General features: G+C 37.5%; 1 protein-coding gene across 1 annotated transcript in view; it reads right to left on the reverse strand.

The window, feature by feature from the left end:
- The window catches only part of CTNNA3 (catenin alpha 3), a 1,597,197-nt gene that overhangs the window by 768,908 nt on the left and 806,457 nt on the right, over nucleotides 1-21,832 (reverse strand). Inside the window, exon 8 of the mRNA XM_032609210.1 lies at nucleotides 524-604. Coding sequence (XP_032465101.1) covers nucleotides 524-604 — 81 coding nt within the window. The remainder of the gene's footprint in view (nucleotides 1-523; nucleotides 605-21,832) is intronic.

The following is a 21,832-nucleotide window of genomic DNA, read 5'->3' on the forward strand; positions in this document are numbered from 1 at the left end:
TTTCTAATCCTATGTTCCTGATGACCTAAGGTTAAAAGTAGCCTTAACTTAAACAGAAACTAACTTTTGAAGCATCCTGGCAAGAGTTAGAAGGGGAAATTGGTAGGGTCTCTGAATTGCTAGCTGTTCGCTCTAAGCATTTGGATAATAAACTCAGTTTTTAATGTAATAGAATCAATTTACCAACATTCTCTAAAACTTTACTATGTACCAGGCACTCAGAGGCATTTCAGCCCTATCGTGTATTATTAATTCCATTTTACAGGTTCAGAGAGGCTCAGAAAGGTGCAATCTGTTCCTGAGGTCACACAGATGATGATGGCAGGGCCAGCATTTGAATGTAACTCTGCCTAATATTAAGTCCCTTTCTTCTATCTTACGTTTGCCACAAAAACAGCTGAGGTACGTAAATGTGGAAAGTATATATTTATTGTTCTTGTTTTGTGTTCTAAATTAATTTAAAAAGAAGAAAAAAAGGTTCCTTTTGCTTGGTGTTTGTCTCCACGTTTCTCTCCTCACTCACCTGTCTGCGAAGGTCTCTTGTCTTCTTGCACATGTTTTCTATTGCAATATTCAAGGTATTACTCCTTTCCTTTTTTCCAGTCTGCAAGGGAGAAAAAAAAAGTGGCATAAGCAATGGTATCAAATTACTCTTTATCACTTAGCAATTTGCTCTCTAAATTTCCTGAAAATAACAGCTTGAAAATTCAAGAATAGGTCTCAAAACTGCTATGATATTGCATATGATTCATGAGTACTTCACTTAAGAGTAAGTCAAATGCTGATTAAAGTTCACATTATTTTCTTCTTTAAGCTTTTGTAATATTTATGATATAGTGCTGGGCTGCATTCAGTATGGCAGTAGGCAGAGCATTATCTCCAAGAAACCCTGATCTTCACTCTTTACAAGTCGACTCTTTAACCACTAAGCATGCAATTAGCTTAAAAGCATTAGATGCCCAATTTGTCAACTTCTGTGGGAGTTTCTGAAGTCATTTTCATGGTGTATTGTGTAAGTTATGCAGAGCCATATTGGAGCTTTGCTAACACTAAATAAAATATGCAGTGCAAATTCATACAATTTGCAAAAGTTGACCACAATTTTAGCTGACAATATTCCAAGAACAAATTGTTTCAAGTAAAAACTGGACGCTGTTTTTGGCTCTTTGAGATAATTTGTTCAACACCTTTAAGCAGAACAGTTCTCTCTGTTATATCCTTAACCTAAATCTTTAGGCTATTAATCACACTGAGAGTCACCTTGGTTGGTATTTTCTACATATTACTTTTGTGGGAGACAACTGAATTGAATCTAATCATACTTTTTCAGTGATACCTTATATAAAAGAGATTGAAAAAAATCATTTTGCGATTCACCTCCAGGAATATTGCTACCATTTAAAATAATAAACTGAAAGAGCTCTTTAGAGGAGAACTTGAAAATCAGGAAGGCAAGTTTTAAGCAGCTGATACCTGAGGGAGTTTATAGCATGGACTCTGTGAAGAGGGACACTGAAACAAAGTATAGACCATTAGGCAGCAAGCCATACACTACTCCCAATGGCTAAACTCACACATAAACCCATACCTTCAAGTGGAAAGACTCCTTTATAAGAAATTCAAGACCATCTATTCTCTATCCTAATCTATGTTTTTAGTCCTATCTTCTGCCACCTCTTCTCAAGTACTGTCCTTTACAGTAACAATATTTCTATACATTTCTATCTCTTCTCCCAAGTTCTTACATATAATGTACCTTTGACTACAGCAAGTGTCTCCCAAAATAACTCCCTATTAAAATCCTACCTGTTTCTCAATGGTTTCCATGCAGAGTTATCCCCAACAACTCTGCTCAGAAGTAAACCCTCACCTCTCCTTTTCCAATAGCATTTTGAAAATTTCCTAAAATGCTCATTTAGTTTTGTACACGCTCATCACCTTTACGATATTGTTAAAATCCTGATGTTGGCAAGTATATCTTAATTTTTTTTATTCCTGAAAGTAACATGTATAGAACTTATTAAATAGTGTTGACTAGTTTATAAGTGAACAACTTGATTCAAAACACAGGATAGTTTTACTAAGAACCTACTAGATTCTGGAAGAGATTTTAGCATCTTCTCAAGGCACAGCTAAATCATCTACTAGCTGAGGTTGTTGGTACCCACCTAAACTTCAGTTAGACCTAGTTTTTCTCAGCAGTAGCATTAATGATATTTATGATTGGAAAGTCACCATCATCTGAGCCCATTCTGTACACGGCAAGATGTGTGGCATCCAGGGACCCCTGTCTACTAAATTCCAATAACAATGCCCAGGCACTATGAGAGACAAAAATTGACCCCATGCATCTCCAGATACCTCCTAAGGGGAAACACAGTAGAGGGCTATTAAGTCCTTTACCACATTTTCTTTTTGAGAGTGAGTGTGCAATGTGTGCATGATGGAGACTGTGTCTGGTGAAGGAAGTAGGGAGAAGAGGAAGTGAGGAATAGGAAAGAGAAATAAAATTCTGAATGTCATGGTAATAAAACAATGGTAGCAATTACTCGGATTGCCACTGATACACAACGGGCTGTACGACAGGTTCTCATTTTACCTAAAGAATCTATCCCTTATTCTCCAGTTGAAGGCACTGGTAGCTCTTGGTTTTCTCTTTCCACTTCGCAAAAGCAGAGATAGTTCAAAGGAGGCAGGAGTAGGACAGACAAAAAGACACTTCCCACCCCCAACACACACAAAGCATCAGGAATAATATGAAAGACTTCTGTTGCGTTGGTCGTAAAACCTCAATAGTTTCTGTGATGTGATTCATCAAACAACTAAAAGATGTCAACCTTCGCAGAGCTAACAGCAATGGCACAGAAAACTTTAATAAAGGATGACAGGGGGTGACAGCATGAAGAGATTAAATAAGGACTATAAAGATGATTTCCTAATTTCTACACAGAGCTTCACCCTAGTTTAAAAGGTTTCATTGGGTCAAAGACATTTTGTTCTCCAGGTAATAAAAGAAAGTCACTATCATTTCAAGAAGTATAGTTTTCCCTTCTCTCTTCCCTGCCTCTCCGCTTCCCTTCCCCACCTTTCTTTTTTTTTTCAGCCCCAGAGTTTTACTGGGTCCTTGCTCTATTTATCCAGATGTATTTGGCTCAGTCAAGCCATTTTATGCCTTTTTATTACTTTCGCATGGCATAAAAATAAATAAAGCAAGGAGAAATAGCCCCATCCTGCTTAAAAGCCCTCATTACTTCTGTTTTCAAAGCCTTAACAAATCATCAAGCAATGAGCTAGGACTGAAGGTGAATTCTGTGTGCTGAGGTAGGGGACAAAAAGGGCAGGATATTAAAACATAACCACAGATAACAGTCAGAACCTGCCTACATTTGCTCAGAAGAGAAGATGCTCCTCAAAGGAAGCCTTAACAGAAGCCATCATTAGGTCAGCATAGCCCTGCTAATGGAAAAGGTACCACTTACAGTAAAGGGCGGGGGCAAAAAAACTCAGAAAACACGGTACAGATCATTACCGCATAGGGAAAGCAATCACATTCTTCATCAGTAAATAAACTGCCAGGAAAGGCTATATTGAAAAGAACAGTTCTGAGTATAGACTTCATTCAATGAAATCTCATTAAAATTATTATTGAATATTATAAAAACTGTCCCAATGTGATCTAGACTTATAATCTCAACTATGAGTCTTCCCATGAATTCTGCCTCACCATTGCTCCCATATAACTATCACAGTTAACGGCACTCTCTCATGTGGTTCCCTAAAGCTGCCCACACGTTTGGAAAAAGTCACTTTATAAATAAACTCTTCTTGAGTTATCTGAATTTGAGTGTTCCATCTGTTTCCTGCTGGGACCCTGCTGGATAACTTTCTAATACTGGGCTGTCCAATATGATAGCTACTGGTCATATGTGGCTATTCAAATTTAAATGTAAATTAATTAAAATTAAACATTAAAAATTCAATTCCTCAGTTTCTTAAAGTGAGCAATGGCCACATGTGTCTAGTGGCTGCTATACTGTACAGCACAGATACAGAATACTTATCTCAGAAAGATGGATTAAACAGCACTGTTCTAAAACATATCTTTGTTTATTCAAATGTATAATGAGTTCCTACTTTTACATAAGTCACCTTTTATTTGAGAATAAAATAATGAGCAAGAAAAAAACAAAATCCCAACCCTCAAGATGTTTAGTAAAGAAAATCGAGATCTAATTCTGTCCCTTTTTTGTTCTGAAAATCTTCACTCTATTCCCATTGCTAATGGAATTAAGAACAAACTCTTGATCATAGTGTTCAAGGCCCCACAGGATCTACCCCTATATTTACTCATCAAACATTAATGAGATACCTTAATGGATCTTTTATTTTTTAGGCTATACAATCACAACTTGGGAACTCACAACAGGTGAGTGACAGACAGATCTTTATTTCAAACACATCAGTCTGGCTGGAGTCTGCACAATGTATTTGAGGAGATTGAGAACAGAGACATGCCAAAGAGTTAGACAGTTCCAGCAACAGCCCACAGGAGAGATGAAAAGTGTGAAAATTCATGCAATGGCAGTCATGAAACCAAGCAGGATCCTGTGGGGCTCCTGGGCACAGAAGCTTTTCTGTGTCCCCTGTTTCTTGTTTCCAGGGGATAGATTCCAGCCTCCATGAGCTGCCCTGATTTCCCAAGGGCAGATTCAAACAGTTGCTAATCAGGGAAGGGATGTGATGCAGAGACAAGGGAGGAGCAGTCAAGAAACAATAGTGCAGCCTTGGGGCAGGGCCCTGGTTGCCTCTCAAGGGATACATATAACATCTTTCAGCTCTTCTGCAGAACTAAAACCCCTACCAAAGGGAAGATGTTCCGCAGAGAAGGTCACAGTTTGATAACCCAGAGAAACTCATCAGGAGACCACCTGAGGCCAGATTAAAGGAACCAGAGAAGCTCGTGAGGAGACCATGTGAGGCCAGATTAAAGGAGTGCAGGCCCTGCACACACCCTGATCCTTAGCAGCAACTCTGCCCTTGGACCATTGCTATAAACCTCCTCACCAAATCCCTCTGGGTTGGGACACACGGTTTTGAGAGGCACAAGCCCACTGTGGCCCCCTTAGCCTGGCCAAGCAATAAAGCTCTTCATTTCTACTCCACCCAAAACTCTGTCTCCAAGATTAGATTCAGCACTGGTGCACAGAGGCTGAGTTTTCAGCATCAGTCAGGATGAAGATGATAGACTTAAGGACTCTGAATGAGTAATCTGGGTAGGATGACACTGACAGATGTTGGCGGGTGAAGAAGAGAGAAAAATCTCTCTCACTAGACTTTACAGTCCTTGAGGGAGAGAAACTTTGCACATGTAATTTATCCCTCATAGCGTCCAGCACAGTGCTTTGCACATAGTAGGAGCTCAGAAGTTATTTGTTGAATAAATAGAGGAAAGAAAGATTGGATAATCTTTGGCAAATCTCATAACATTTCTAGACCTTATTTTTCACACCCATAAAATGAAGATTTGCCCCAAATTGTTCCCATATTTCTAACTCATATTCTATGAAAGGGCCATGTTCTCTTTTAAAAATTATAGAATAATCTGTTACTTTTATTGTACAATATCTTGCATAAACAGCTGTTAAAAATGTGTTGGAAACATTCATCCATAATATAAATCTGCGTTGGTACAAATAAAAGAAGACTTTTGAACTAGGAAGGCCACGATGCTGACCTTACAAAAACTAGGAAGTCTCAAATACTAAGGCATGAGGTTTAAAGCAAATGAAAATTTATCTAATTCACAGTCAAAACAAAATGTTACCAGGGCAGAGAGGAGCTCTGCATGGAGTTTAAAAAGCAAGAAAAAAATGTTTTTGTTGTTATTTTGTTATGTTTTCTTTTTGTTTTTGTTTTTTAAATGTGTGCCATTTTATTCAACCTTTTAAAATGACACAGTTCCCTTTAAATGGGAAATCTTTATTTCATGGTAAATATGAATTATGATGCCCTTAAATTAGTTCCTCTCTACAGAAATAGCTTTAAAAATATTTTATGTTTAACACACAGCAGAGGCACAGATTCTAGTCCACATTTTTCAGGCATGAAAGACATACAAATAGACGAACATAAATGAAAAATGAATTATCTTCTAGACTGCCACTGTACTGAGTGGCATGTCAGGAAAACTTCTTAACATGGTATCCTAGAAAATCTTTCTGAATCAAGGTCTGTGCTATGAAAGTGAAATTAAGATAAACAAAAAATTAACTCTGAGATTTGAAATAAGGTTTTTAAAAATCAGTTTATAAGAACAGAATGATTTAGCTAACAAGGGAAATAGGTTGAAGATTTCAAGTGTCTTGAACTTTCATATCTTTTGGGAAAGTACAATGCCACCCCAAGCAGCTGCCTGCTGCGGTAGAACCGGAAGTCAGTGAGTGGGAACCAACTTTGTCCATTGTCTGCCACAGCTAAGTATTTTACAGGTATCTCCTCAAACGCCATTCGCCATAACTCTTCACACATTTGCGCATGAAGACACTGAAGCTCAGTAAGTTTAAATACTTACCCCAGGAGGAAACATAGTAAGTGGTAGGATCAAACTGAACTGAGTCTAGTCTCATACTTTATCTACCATACTTGAATGAGCAGTAACTTAAACCCAAATTAATGTTTTATATAAGTTTATATCTTAAAAATAATGAGCAGAGTAGCATAGAAGTTTGTGGAGTCAGTTAAAATTGTTTGAATCTGTGGCTTGATGGCTTTGTGTCCTTGGACAATTAATCTCTCAAAGTTTTAGATTCCTTACCAATAAAAGGAAGATAATATAGCAATTATATCAGAGGGTTACTGTAAGAAATAAAGAGATGAAGGATGTACAAGTTACAGCAAACAGTAAGGGCTCAAGACATGTCAGCAGTTATTACTGTACTTATCAAGAATGGCACCATTGTTACTAACACTTGCATTTCCTCAACTACACCAGCCAGCTGATTTCCCTATGCTTTTCAAAACACTAAACCATTATCTTGGAATGCCCTAATCAGTTCTCTTTCAACAGGAAATTTCTTAATTCATAACTCAAATTCAGTCCAAGCACCTCAGTCATCTTTTCTGACTCTCCTCAATCTAAACTGCACAATAAAAAAAATAACACATAAAAATAAAAACCCCTCTCATCTCTTTTTCCACTAATTTCTCCACATATTTTAATTATAGTACCTGTGAAACTTCTTGTCATCTTTTATTTACACTCTGACTCATCTTTTAAATTGCCAAGCCTGTAATCTTAGTATCTACTCAGTGTTTGGCAGTCAGTTAATGGCTGTGGATGAAATACATAGATGGAAAAATGGTTAACCACATTTTTATTATAGTAAATAATAATCAATAGTTTTATTAATAAATAGTTTTATTTTTTTTTAAAGTAATTAACAATCATCCTGTTAGTTGTCAAATATTTTATTCAATCAGTGTTTTTGTTCAAAGACTATTACCATTACTCCTTACAAGAAGGTACAACATAAACTTGGTGTGAGGATGAAACTCATAAGTGGATCAGAAAATGGGAGTTTTGAAATAAGCAACCTGTGTGACCTTAACTCAGTGGAACCCCCTCTCTTGTCCTTATTCTTCACATCTGTAAAAGAAGGCCATGAGGGGCTTCCCTGGTGACGCAGTGGTTGAGAATCTGCCTGCTAATGCAGGGGACACGGGTTTGAGCCCTGGTCTGGGAGGATCCCACATGCCGCGGAGCAACTAGGCCCGTGAGCCACAACTACTAAGCCTGTGCGTCTGGAGCTTGTGCTCTGCAACAAGAGAGGCCGCGATAGAGGCCTGCACGCCACGATGAAGAGTGGCCCCGACTTGCCACAACTAGAGAAAGCCCTTGCACAGAAACGAAGACGCAACACAGCAAAAATAAATTAATTAATTAAAAAAAAAAAAAAAAAAAAAAAAGAAGGCCATGAGACTAAATGATCTCCAGAGTCCCTCCCAGCTCTTGGAACAAGAGGTGCTAGAGTTCTCTGTTGATATATAGTCTAGCAAGTGTCTAGTCAAGCACTGAGAACATGACACTGCAGCCTGGTGCACGTGTTCTCAGACCAGAGATGCCTATGCCAGATCCCATGATTTCAACAGATATACCCCAAGCACGACAGAAACATCTGTGGGTTTGCACTGCAATAACATCCAAATTGTTTTACTGGTGATGTTCCTCACCTCTAAATCTCAGAGATGGATATAAACCACGGCCTTCTCCTTTAACGATGTTGCCCTGGAAAATCAGTCATACATATGTGCAAGCGCAGAAGCAAAGATCCACTCCAGTAACCAACAGGTAACTTTGAAAGTGACTGGAAGAGTCAGGAGTAACCTGATACTTTTTTTTCGAAAATCACTGGCCCTTTCACTCACTGTTCTCACTTCACGCTGTTTTGTGATAACTTGTCTCAATCCCCGCCTCCCATTTTTCCTCTTGCTGCTAGCGTTTATTGTCCTCCACTCAAGCCCAGCAAACTCTGGAACTGACACTGTTCTTAATAAAAAGAAATTGAAAAGATAGAGTTTATTCATTTCAGTGATTCAGCATTCACCTAAATTTGCTGTGACCCCTGCTCGAATGGGTTTCAGATCTTGCCAGCTCCTAGGTCAGTGACTATTCCTATAAGTCACACTACGGTTACTATTAAATAAATGGAGTATGTTCAAAATTGAAGGTTTTACTTAGGTTCAGAGTAGAATCCAAGGATATTGTATACATTAAAGGTACCTAAATGCATGTCTCAGGTTCATGCAGTGAAAATACAAAATACAGATAATCAAGGTATTTAACCATATTTCCATCTTTTATGTTAATTTTTTTGTCATTTCTTTTATAAAGTGATGGCTTGGTTATTTAATGGTAACATAACATTTTTATTTGACATAGCAAAATAACAGAAAACCTTCTGTCAGTCTCACAGGTTGTGTATGTGCATGTGTTTTGTTTCTGTTTAAATAAATATAAAGCTTTGCGAATTAATGGTTTAAAAAATGAAATAAGAAATCTGTCTAAACTCACAATCAAAATTGACTAAATCAGTTAGTGGTGCTGCTGATGTATCAACAGATTGAAATAATTTCTGTGCTTTTGAAACTGAACCTATTTTCTCAGCTTGTTCAGGACTTTTTATCAATTGCATTGCATTTAAATCAATTGCATTGATTTAAAAATAGCATTTGTGTTAAACTGCTTTTAAAAGTTGGTATAATAGTGGAATCAGATAGATATTCTTCAAATCTTAGTTCCAAGACTTATTAACAAGGTGACCAAATACCAGCTATGTAAGCTAAGCTTCAGTCTCCCCATCTATAGAGCAAGGATGACAATACTTGCTTTAGGGGTTGTTGTGAGAATTAAATGAGATAATGTACATAAAACATGTAGGGCCATAACTGCCTTATAACTGACATTTAATAAATTATATTTATTATTAGCAATAAAAATAATTGTCTGTTAGATCACTGAGGGTAAAGAGCATAAACCGTTTTATTCACTGCTATATTTCCAGTGCTTTGGCCATAATAGATGCTCAGTGTTTATTGATGTGAAAGAATAAAAAAATGATTGAACTGATGAATTAACAGATGAAACATGATAGAGATCTATCTGAAAAAGATTTGCCTATTTTCATCTAAAAGACTGTAGATCTTGTTACACAGGACATGGACCCCTTGAAAATAGTATCATCTTCAGGACAGTCAATGTAGACAAAATATAGGTATCTAGGCCAAAGTTCACAAATCCTCTAATTTCAGTTAATGGTTAAACTGTGTATTATGTCTTTACTGACATTTCAATTTCCAAAATCCCTTTATTGAGTCACTGTCAGAGGTTGCTAGCATATTTCAGAAGGAGATATGGCTCATTCTAGCCATCCTTTTGATTTTGTGATGCCTGACCCAACACCAGCTTCATGACAGTGCCTATCCGTGAAGAAAACAACTGTGATGTTAAGTAAGAGTGGCTGTAAGAAAGTGGAAGAATGCAATATTTTGTGTTGTCAATTATACCTTGAGTTCTTATGGCAAAAGCTTTTTTTATGACATTCAAAACCACTACCAGAGTCTAATATGCAATGATACAGCATTATACACACAGACCAAATAAATTATTTTCTTTTTTTTTTTTTTTTTCAGTACGTGGGCCTCTCACTGTTGTAGCCTCTCCCGTTGCGGAGCACAGGCTCCGGACGCATAGGCCCAGCGGCCATGGTTCACGGGCCCAGCTGCTCCGCAGCATGTGAGATCTTCCCGGACTGGGGCACGAACCCGCATCCCCTGCATTGGCAGGCGGACTCTCAACCACTGCGCCACCAGGGAAGCCCCCTATTTTCCAGCTTTTAAACAGAACCACTGTTCTCTAGTAATTTTTCTGTCTCTACAATGCTTTGGGAGGTAGAGTATTAGAACAATACTGACCTCATTAAAATTTTATCGTCTGTCATTCCTACAGTTTCTTAAGTCTAATTCCCACTCCTTTTGTTTCCTAAGCCAGGTTTTCATAGTTTAATTATACTCAATATGTCAAACTTCAGCCAACAGTGAGCTTTACAGAATTTGAGTTACAGTCTAATTTTTTCTATTGCCCATACATACGAAATCTAGACCACATTGATTTCCACCATTTTGATTACTGTTTTCACTTTCACCACCAACTGTAATCTGTGTCTTTCAGACATGTTCAACACTATAAAATAAGAGTACAATGGATTTATTTTTTTATTGATTAAAGTAAATACTTTCTATCATTGCTGTCTTCAATTAGCACTTTCAAGGCTCATAATTCAAAGAGTTTCAGATTCTGCAGCATGGAGGAAGGTTAAAGAAAGGTTCCACTTTGAAGAAACTTAGCCTATAAAATCCTTTTTCTTTAATTTTAGCAGGTAATAATTTTCTTCACAATTAAAATTTCCTTATAAATAAAAGATAATAGGCATATTCTTTTATATCAAGTCTGCTTAGCCTATTGAAAAGATATTATTTTTTATGAAATTTGATTTGTGCATGTATCTTTAACAGAAAAAAGTCTCGTAAACAAGACCTAATTTATGTGCAGTTAGAATAACTACTGATCCATGTGGTGCAATTTGAAGGGCACCAATGGTGACTGCTTGAAAATATTCTGTCCCTCCCATGCACCCACACCCAGACCCTACCCGGTATATGAAATTTTCCATTCCTCTCTATTACATTTAAAATATACATACGGCATTTCACACTGAGGTACCAGACCAAGATAATGATTTTCAAAAGAAATAATTAACCTCACATATATAACGAAGGTATAAAGGTCAAAATGTGTGGAGACTGCGGAAGATTTTTAGGAGAGGATTTATATGGACAAAGCTAATCTGAGATTCCCATCCTCCCCCTACATCCTCATTCACACAAGTCTAAAAGGGACCATTTGGAAAGTGTAATATGAGTCCCTGGCAGCTGAGATTCAGTGGGCAAATGTCAACTCTCTCCTGAGAGATCTACCTGCTAAGAGGTGGCTGGCTAGTTGCTGATGAATAGACAGAAGAGGTGAATGAATTCTTATGTGTGAACATTTTCTGTGGTCCAGATGTGACCCTCTTGCCAAAGAAAGCTGGTCTGGGGTCAACTTCGTTTTTGTTCAAGATCATTTCCTCCATCAGTAAATAAAGCTAAGTTATATCAATGACTGGATTTAAGAATAAGTAGGCAGTTGCAGGAGAAGTATCACTCAACATCAAGTGAATTGCAGGTGAAATGGGGACCTTCCAGGAACTCGTGAAATCACTGGTGCCAGATTTTTTTCCATTTGCCCCTCCAGATCCACTCACTACCGTTTTGCATCACCCTCTAAGCCCAGATTTTATAAAGATGTTCCCTTGTTCCCTGGCTTCAGGTGGGTTTGGTCAGTAGGAGGTACAGGAAGATGAGAGGAGAGTAAGGTTGGGGTATTTATTTCCTGGTTGCTATTCTGCGGGGTTGCTATAAGCTGACTGTGTTTGTCTCCTGAAGACACAGCTTCTGTCAGGCAGCCTTCTTCATACACAAGCTGGGGAAGACTCCTTCACAGCTCTATCTGGAATGAGTTTTTCTCTCTGTTTCTCTGCCTTCTCACTCCTCCATGGCAGAAGGTAAATTCTCAGGGAAGTGCTGAACAGCCTTAGTTTAGAGAAAAAAGGAATAGGAAGCCCTTTTATGACCAAGCCCAGTCCCTTGTCTAGTTTTGTTAGCTCTAGTTTTCCTGGAAGGGAGGAGGGGCAAGTGACAGGCCACAGCAAAAGCACGAAAGTAGGCAGGCACTAGTGGCAAAAGATATTCTCATTCTCAATCTAATCAGCAACATTTAAAATGAAATGAAATATCATTTGGCCAATGGCATGTGTAATAGATACTTGTGCTACCACGTCTTCTCAAATATGCAGATTTAGTGAGTGATTCTTCTGCAGACTACCAAGGCACAGAGATTTCAAGGTCCTTCAGTAAGCTTTAATTAATGTTATCAAACAGAGCCTAGAAGACGCCCGCATATCTGAGAGGCAAAACTAGATACTGTATATTCTAAAGGGAAGCTACAAAATAGCGGTTACTGCCGCTATCTTACCATCTCTTCAGGAGATTTATACATCACTCTTCATCTTAAGTTTGCAAGGCAAAACTAGGTAACACCTTGGCTTCATTATTATTTAGCCCTGAACAAAACTCAGTAAATTTAACTTAATAAATGATATCATCTATTTTGGTTCAGGGGGTGTTCAGAGTCTTAAATGTTAGGTTTTTATTTATTTAATGACCACTGCTCTCTTTCCCAAGGGTCAACTTTCCTCCTCACTGAGACTCTGCAAACTGGCCTACCCAGTAGTAGAGACGGACATCTGGGGAGTCATAAACCAGGCCTCTCCGAGCTGGGGTGATTTGGACGCAGTGCTATATATCAGTTCCAGACGTCAGGGAAGACTGATATAACAGTGCAAATCTCCCGATGAAGCACAGCTGAGTTGCAGGAGATTGCTGTGATGATAATCGCCAGAACAAACCATAAATTCTGGACGCAGAATTAGGAATGGCCTGTAAACAGCAAATAATGGGTGTCTAAACTGAAAATGAAGCTATCTGTTGCCTGTAATATTTCTTGCAGTGTGGCTTAGGGAGCCAGTCATGTTCGAGACAGGCATGATGTTTCTCAATGTCTCCCATTAGGAAGCCAAGCATATTAACTCCTCCTTCCATCAACCTCAGGAAACGGAACTAAATGAACTAGCTAGAAATCATGGGGCATAAAATACAGATTTAACACTATGCAGCAAGAACATTACAGGTTAACAAAAAATACAGAGAAGCACAAGTATTGCATTTAAAAAACCACCGTAGCAAGCACTAAAGGAAAGAGCTTAAACAATTTACCTGGGCCACTCTCTCACACACACTTATATAATAAAAAAACGAATAAAACTTGACTTTCCTGTACCTGACTGTAAGGAGATGTCAGTCAATTTAGTGTGAATCCTGACTACACAACGATTTTAAAGATATGGAAGTATGTGGACCGAGGATAATTACAGATACATACTGTTGAAACTGGGCTATGACTTGAAGGGTATTTTTGCCACTTTATTACATAGGTAAGAACCATGTAATAAGCACATTTTTAGTTCAGTGGGATAATTTATAAATAGTAAGTATGTTACCTGTTACAAGTATGTGAAAAAAACTTCTTCCACCATTTTATAAATAAAACACCATTTTTGCTCTATGTAAATGCTTTGTTCTTATGACAACAAACTAAAGCCAAGATTTATAGGTTAGTGGCTTCTAAATTCATGAAAATTTACTATTACTCCTGCTCAATCAATATAAGCATACAATCCATTTAACCAAGACTTTAAGTTTTTTATACTGAACTTATGGAAGAATAAAAATTCTTGTGGATTCTTGGTACTGTAATGAAATAGAATGTTTTCTGTATTGATCTAAGCTAATAAGATGCATGAAGCAGTTCACCACGAATGTGGGGTGGGGGTAGGCTGGTGCTGTTCACGATATCTGACAAGCAGCACTGCATGAGCCCAAGCTCTTCAGCACAGGCAGGGGGCACGCAGGGACCTGGAGCGGCAGCGGGAGAGCTGTTGCTTACTGGTATGGAAGTGTCCATGTATTTAAGTCATCCGTGCTCCGTAGGGGCAAGATGCTGAATGTTATAGCTTGGCAGCATTTGCTGCTGGAGAGGTGAAGGAGGAAAAACTTCAATTGATACACAGCAATCACAAGGCATACCGAGGACTCTTTATAAGCATTGTGCCTCAATCAGGAGGTGTCTCTACCCAAAAGAATGTTCCCTACTCCCACCTCCATCACTCTACAGGCCAGAAATATTCAAGTTAAAGAGAAAGAGAGCTAAGAGACAAAAATACTACTTCTGAATTAACAAGTAAAGCCACGACCAATATTTTGCAGAGTACATGGAAGAGAATCAAAGGCTAAATAATACCAATAATGTAACAGCGATAATGACAAATATTAATAGTTTACTTGTAATGTACCAACCACTGGATCTACAGACGTTATTTTACTGAATCCTCTCAACGGCCCTACTAAGTAATTACGGTCTGCTTTTGGCATAAGCAAACTGAGGCTGAGAGGACCAAACTGTTCCTCGTGAACACAGAGCTACAATGTGATACACTCAGACTTAGGACACAGGTGTGTCTGACTCCTGAGGTTTTAATTGCTATGTTACTTTTCTCCCATATTGCTAAACACGTGTTTCTAGAAATGTACCTTAAGTTATTAGATTAGCAAATATTAACTGAAAAGAACCCATGTACAAAAGAGCAATACCCCGGCAAAGAATATGTTTGACAAAAGCAGTATGAGGCACAAAAGAGGGCCATCGGGCAACGGAAGAAGGACACAATTTCATACAGAACATAAATTAATTCCTTTGCATCCTTGCAGCAGAGGAATATGAGTTGAATATCAAAGAACCACTGGAAAATTCCCATATTTTGTGATATACCATAGTTACTGTACAATTAAATATATGTTATCCTCACCTTAAGTTGTAAGACTGGTCATCCTAATCAAGTAATTTTATCATCTTAATAAAATTGGAAACAAAGAATGTCTTCATGTCCAAAGCTCCTGACCTTTCCACCCGAACTTGGATCTCTTCACCACCAGCCATGAAGGGCCACGCACTGGAAATGCAGATTCCACCCCGGCTCCTCCTATGCTTGCCAATAGCTCATCAAGGCCTTTTATTAATACTGCTGGAATCCACTCATTCTTCACCACCACCACTACCATAATCCTTTATTGCTTGTATTACTGTTACCATTCTCTAACTGGTCTACCTGTAACTTTCACCCTCCCAGCCTCTGAGCCAACGCATTCTCCAATCCGCAGTCAGTGTGATTCTGAAATAAATAAATAATTAGAAATTCCCTTTGTGTCACATCCCCCACTTTAAAGCCCATCACTGGTTTCCCTTTAAAAGTTTTCTAACAGGGACCCAAATCCTTACACCCTAAAGGTCCTAAAGTCTTATATCCTAAGGCCGTGATTTGGCTTCTACCTAACCATCTCTCCAGCTCTGTCTCAGGCCACCTCTTTACTGTTTATGTGCCAACCATTACGGCTTTCCAGATTCTTAAACATGTCATTCCCTCCCTCTCCACAGGGCTCTGTTCATGCTGTTTTCTCAACTCAGAATTCTCTTCCCACACTCACCTCCTGTATTCAGATCGTGGGTATTTCCTGCTCATCCTTGAGATCTCATTCCAACGCTGCTTCTGCCAGAAAGCCTTCCCAGACTCACAACAATTAGAGATGCTTATTGCAGCTTGTAATTATAAATTCTTTTTTTGTCATTAATTGAGTAATGGCCATCTCCCCCAATTAACAGACTGGAAATACCAGGAGGGCAAAGGACTGAGTCACTTTTGTTTACCACTCTCCCCAGCACTTAGTATATGCCTGACACTTATAATCTGCAATAATTATTATTGAATAAGTGAATGAATTAATTGCTCATATTTATAAGGATATTAGATATTTTTATAAGAATATTGGGGCTGAATGGCCCTTATTACAATTAATATTTTCTTATCTGAGTAAGCAGTACTCTGTGGAAAATACCATCTTACCAATGTTTACTCCTATATGGGTGGACTACATTTTTCATTCATCCGCTAAATTATCTGGTACATTTTTAACTTGTACAACTGCCAAATATGTAAGATCTCACTGGGAAAATGGCACATCACATGAAAGAATAACAATACTTCTAAAGGACTATTTTGTAAAATAACTTTAAAAGACTGATAACGTTACACTAACAAATTATAAATTATGATGAGGCATTTGCCTCTTTAATTTATTTCACCAGTTGCCTATATAGCTTTGATATGCCAAATGTTGACTTAAAATATCTTATTTTCTAAACATATACATATTTTTTAAATTTTACATTAGACATATTATTTTATGTATTACATATTTTAATATATATATAACCTCCTTTAACATTTAGCTTGTAAAGTAATTATCTTTTCTGAAAATGTGTACTTTATATTTGTTCTCGTCTTGAGGTTAAAAAAGGTACTTGAAATCAACTATCATTTATAGGAACAAGTATTGTCATGATGTCTATTAATATTCTCCACATTTCATTATTTTAAACTTGTGACTCAGTATCATTAATTCACATGAAGCAAAATTTTAAGGTTTAAGTGTTCCAGAGCACTGTTTCTCAAACTTCAGTGTCCATAAGAATCACCTGTGCATCTTGTTAAAGTGTAGCTTGTTTCTTTAGGTCTATCTTCCTGCAGTCTGGAATTCTGCATTACTAACAATCTCCCAGGTGATACTGATACATCAAGTCCATGAACCATACTTGGAGTAGCAAGGATATAGAATAAATCAAATACTCATAACTAAATCCCACACTGCTGATATACCCGACATTCTCTGTTCTTTTTCTTTTTGCTTTGAATTCTGGCACACAAACACATACAATCCCTTAATGTTATCAATGTCAAAAATCAAAAGTAAATTACCACTTGGCAAACTATCCCACCTAACTGTTTTTGAAATATCAAGATCTAACCTGAAATAGTAGCTACAGTATTAGGCAAAATCATGGAAGATGTTATAAGAAGTAATTATAGCAGTCTAAAACAAACTTCTAAAGATTGCTCGGCCACCCACATGAGCATGAGTTTGAGTAAAAGCTGTCCTATTTAGGAAATTATCTTTTCTACAGGTTCACAAGTGTGTTGAAGGGTTTTGTAACTACTGTTTTTCATTGATCAACAGAATATGGAAAACAAAAGAATCTTACTAAATAGGTACAGAAATTGCTTCATTTGTAAATGGAAAATTGAGTCAAACAAAAGTCCAGGACCAGGTGGCTTCACTGAGGAATTCTACTAAACATACAAAGAAGAATTTATACCAATCCTTCTCAAACTATTCCAAAATACTGAAGAGGAGGAAACTCCTAAATTCATTCTATGAAGCCACCATCACCCTGACACCAAACTCAGACAAAGACATTATAAAAAAAAAAAAAGAAAGAAAGAAAACTGCAGGCCAATATATTTGATGAATACAGATGCAAAATTCCTCAACAAAATATTAGCAAACCCAACCCAACAACACACACAAAGGATCATACACCATGACCAGGTTGTATTCATTCTAGGGTTGCAAGGATGGTTCAACATACACAAATCAGTAAATGTGACACACTACATTAACAAAAGGAAAGACAAAAACCATACGATCATCTCAATAGATGCAGAAAAGGCATCAAACAATATTCAAAATTCATTCATGATAAAGACACTCCCAATGCAACAGAAATAAAAGCAAAAATAAACAAATGTGACCTAATAAAACTTAAAAGCTTTTGCACAGCAAAGGAAATCATAAACAAAATGAAAACACAACCTATGAACTGGGAAAAATATTTGTAAACAATGTGACAAAGGCTTAATTTCCAAAATATATAAACAGTGCATACCACTCAATAACAAAAAAAAAACAAAACAACCTAATCAAAAAATGGGCAGAACACCTAAATAGACATTCTCCAAAGAAGACATATAGATGGCCAACGGGCACATAAAGAGATGCTCAAAATGCCAATTATTAGAGAAATGAAAATTAAAACTACAATGAGGTATCACCTCACACTGATCAGAATGGCCATCATTAAAAAGTCCACAAACAATAAATGCTGGAGAGGGTGTGGAGAAAAGGGAACCCTCCTACACTACTGGTGGGAATGTAAATTGATGTAGCCACTATGGAAAACAGTATTGAGGTTCCTAAAAAACTAAAAACAGAGCTACCATCTGACCCAGCAATCACACTGAGGTGTATATCCAATGAAAACCATAATTCAAAAAGATATATGCACTCCAATGTTCACAGCAGCACTATTTACAATAACCAAGACATGGAAGCAACATAAATGTCCATCGACAGATGAATGGATAAAAAGAGGTGGTATATATATATATATATATATATATACATACATACAGTGAATACTACTACAAATGAAATAATGCCATTTGCAGCAACAAGTATGGACCTAGAGATTATCATACTAAGTGAAGTAAGTCAGAAAGAGGAAGACAAATATATATTATATCACTTACATGTGGAACCTAAAATATAACACAAACAAACTCATTTATAAAACAGAAACAGACTCACAGAGATAGAAAACAAACTTATGGTAATCAAAGGGGAATGCTGCAGGGATAAATAGGAGCTTGGGATTAGAAGATACAAACTACTATATACAAAATAGATAAACAAGGTCCTACTGTATAGCACAGGGAAATATATTTGATATCTTGTAATAATCTATAATGAAAAAAGTATGAAAAAGCACACCAAAAACTACCACAACATTCTAAATCAACTATACAGTAAGTCCCCTACATACAATCCTTCAAGTTGCGAACTTTCAAAGACGCAAACACGCCCAATCACGTTAAGTTAGTTCACGTGTCTGGCATACACTGTCATATGTGTGCATCCTCTACAAGTGGTTGTGCTTTTGTGTACTTTACTGTACAGTACTATATACAGTACAGTGTCTTTATTTCAAGCCCAGGATGTCCACAAGCAAGTGTAAAAGCAGTGGTGATGTAGCTGGTACTGCTAAGAAGTGCCAACTGTTGTACTGTACTACTGTACTTTTCTAGGCACTCTACTGTAAGATTAAAAATGTTTTCTTTATTTTTTGTGTTTGTTTATTTATGTATTATTTGTGAAAAGTATTATAAACCTATTATAGTATAGTACTATAGAGCTGATTGTGTTAGTTGGGTACCTAGGCTAACTTCGCTGGACTTATGATCAAATTGGACTTACGAATGCCATCTCTGAATGGAACTCATTTGTACGTAGGAGACCTATTCTACTTCAATTAAAAAAACAAAAACAAAAACACCTCTCACCAAAGTGGGTACAGAGGAAGGAACATATCTAAACATAACAAAAGCCACTTACAACAAACTCACAGCACAACACAATACTCAATGTTGAAAAGCTGACAGCCTTCCTGCTACATGCAGGAACAAGACAGGGATGCCCACTATCACTGCTTCTATTCAACATAGTGCTGTAAGTCCTAGCCACAGCAATCAGACAAGAAAAAGAAATAAAAGGTATCCAGGGCTTCCCTGGTGGTGCAGTGGTTGAGAGTCCGCCTGCCAAGGCAGGGGACACGAGTTCGTGCCCCAGTCTGGGAAGACCCCACATGCCGTGGAGTGGCTGGGCCCGTGAGCCATGGCCGCTGAGCCTGCATGTCCGGAGCCTGTGCTCTGCAACGGGAGAGGCCACAACAGTGAGAGGCCCACATACTACAAAAAAAAAAAAAAAAAAAAAAAAAGGTATCCAAACTGGAAGGGAAGCGATAAAACTATCACTATCTGCAGATGTCATGATACTCTATATAGAGAACCCTAAAGTCTCCACATAAAAACTATTAGAACTAATAAATGAATTCAGCAAGGTAGCAGGATATACACAAATATACAGAAATCTGTTGCATTTCTTTATGCCAACAATGAAATATCAGAAAAGTAAAAAATAATCCTGTTTAAAATTCCATCAAAAAAAAAAAAAAAACCTGGAAATAAACTTAACCAAGGAGGTGAAAGACCTATATGCTGAAAACAATAAAACACTGATAAAGGAAATTGAAGACGGTGCAAAGAAATGGAAAGATATCCCATGCTCTTGAATGGGAAGAATTAATATTGGTAAAATGGCCATACTATCCAAAGCAATCTACAGATTTAATGCAATCCCTATCAAAATACCTACGACATTTTTCACAGAACTAGAAAAAATTATCCTAAAGTTTTTATGGAACCACAAAAGACCCAGAACTACCAAACAATTCTGAGGAAAGAAAACAAAGCTGGAGGTGTAACCCTTCCAGACTTCAGACAATACTACAAAGCTATACTAATCAAAACAGTGTGGTACTGGCACAAAAACAGACACATAGATCAATGAAACAGAATAGAGATCTCAGAAATAAACCCATACACCTATGGCCAGTTAATCTATGACAAAGGAGGCAAGAATATACATTGGAGAAAAGACAATCTCTTCAGAAAGTGGTGCTGGGAAAAGTGAACAGCTCCACGTAAATCAATAAAATTAGACCACTCCCTCATGCCATATACAAAAATAAACTCAACATGGTTTAAAGGCCTAAATATAAGACATGACACCATACAACTCCTGGAAGAGAACAAAAGCAAAACATTCTCTGACATAAATCATAGCAATATTTTCTTAGATCAGTCTCCCAAGGCAAAATAAATGAAAGCAAAAATAAACAAATGGGACAAAATCAAACTTAAAAGCTTCCATATATACAGTGGAGTATTACTCAGCCATAAAAAAATGAAATATTGTCATTTGCAACAATATGGATGGATCTAGAGAATATCATACTAAGAGAAGTCAGATAGAGAAAGACAAATATATCACTTACATGTGGAATCCAAAAAATAATACAAATGAATCTATGTAAAAAATAGAAACAGATTCACAGACATAGAAAACAAACTTAAGGTTACCAAAGGGGAAAGGGAGTGTGGGAGGGTAAATTAGGGGTATGAGATTAACAGACAAAAACTACTGTACATAAAATGGATAGGCAACAGGGATTTACTGTGTAGCAGAGGGAGCTACAGTCTATATCTTGTAATAACCTATAATGGAAAATAATCAGAAAAATTTTTACACTGAATCTCAACTTTGATTCCTACAGATAATTTTTTCAGACTTGTTTTTTGTTGCTTTTTTTGCCTATATCATATAAATTTTCTCCACCCTAATGGATAATTTTTGTCCTAATTCTTCCTATGTTTTGGGGGGAAATTTTTCTCACAATGGACAATAACCTGGAAATATATATATATATAAAAAACTGAATTACTTTTCTGTACAACTGAAGGTAACACAACATTGTAAATCAACTATACTTCCATTTTAAAAAAGAACTGGAGGGACTTCCCTGGTGGCGCAGTGGTTAAGAATCCACCCGCCAGTGCAGGGGACACGGGTTCAAGCTCTGGTCGGGGAAGATCGCACGTGCCGCAGAGCAACTAAGCCCATGCACCACAACTACTGAGCCTGCACTCTAGAGCCCGTGAGCCACAACTACTGAAGCCCGTGCACCTAGAGCCCGTGCTCCTCAACAAGAGAAGCCATCACAATGAGAAGCCCGCGCACTGCAACAAAGAGTAGCCCCTACTTGTCCCAACTA

The sequence above is a fragment of the Phocoena sinus genome, chromosome 16 (assembly GCF_008692025.1).
Source record: "Phocoena sinus isolate mPhoSin1 chromosome 16, mPhoSin1.pri, whole genome shotgun sequence".
NCBI lineage: Eukaryota > Metazoa > Chordata > Mammalia > Artiodactyla > Phocoenidae > Phocoena > Phocoena sinus.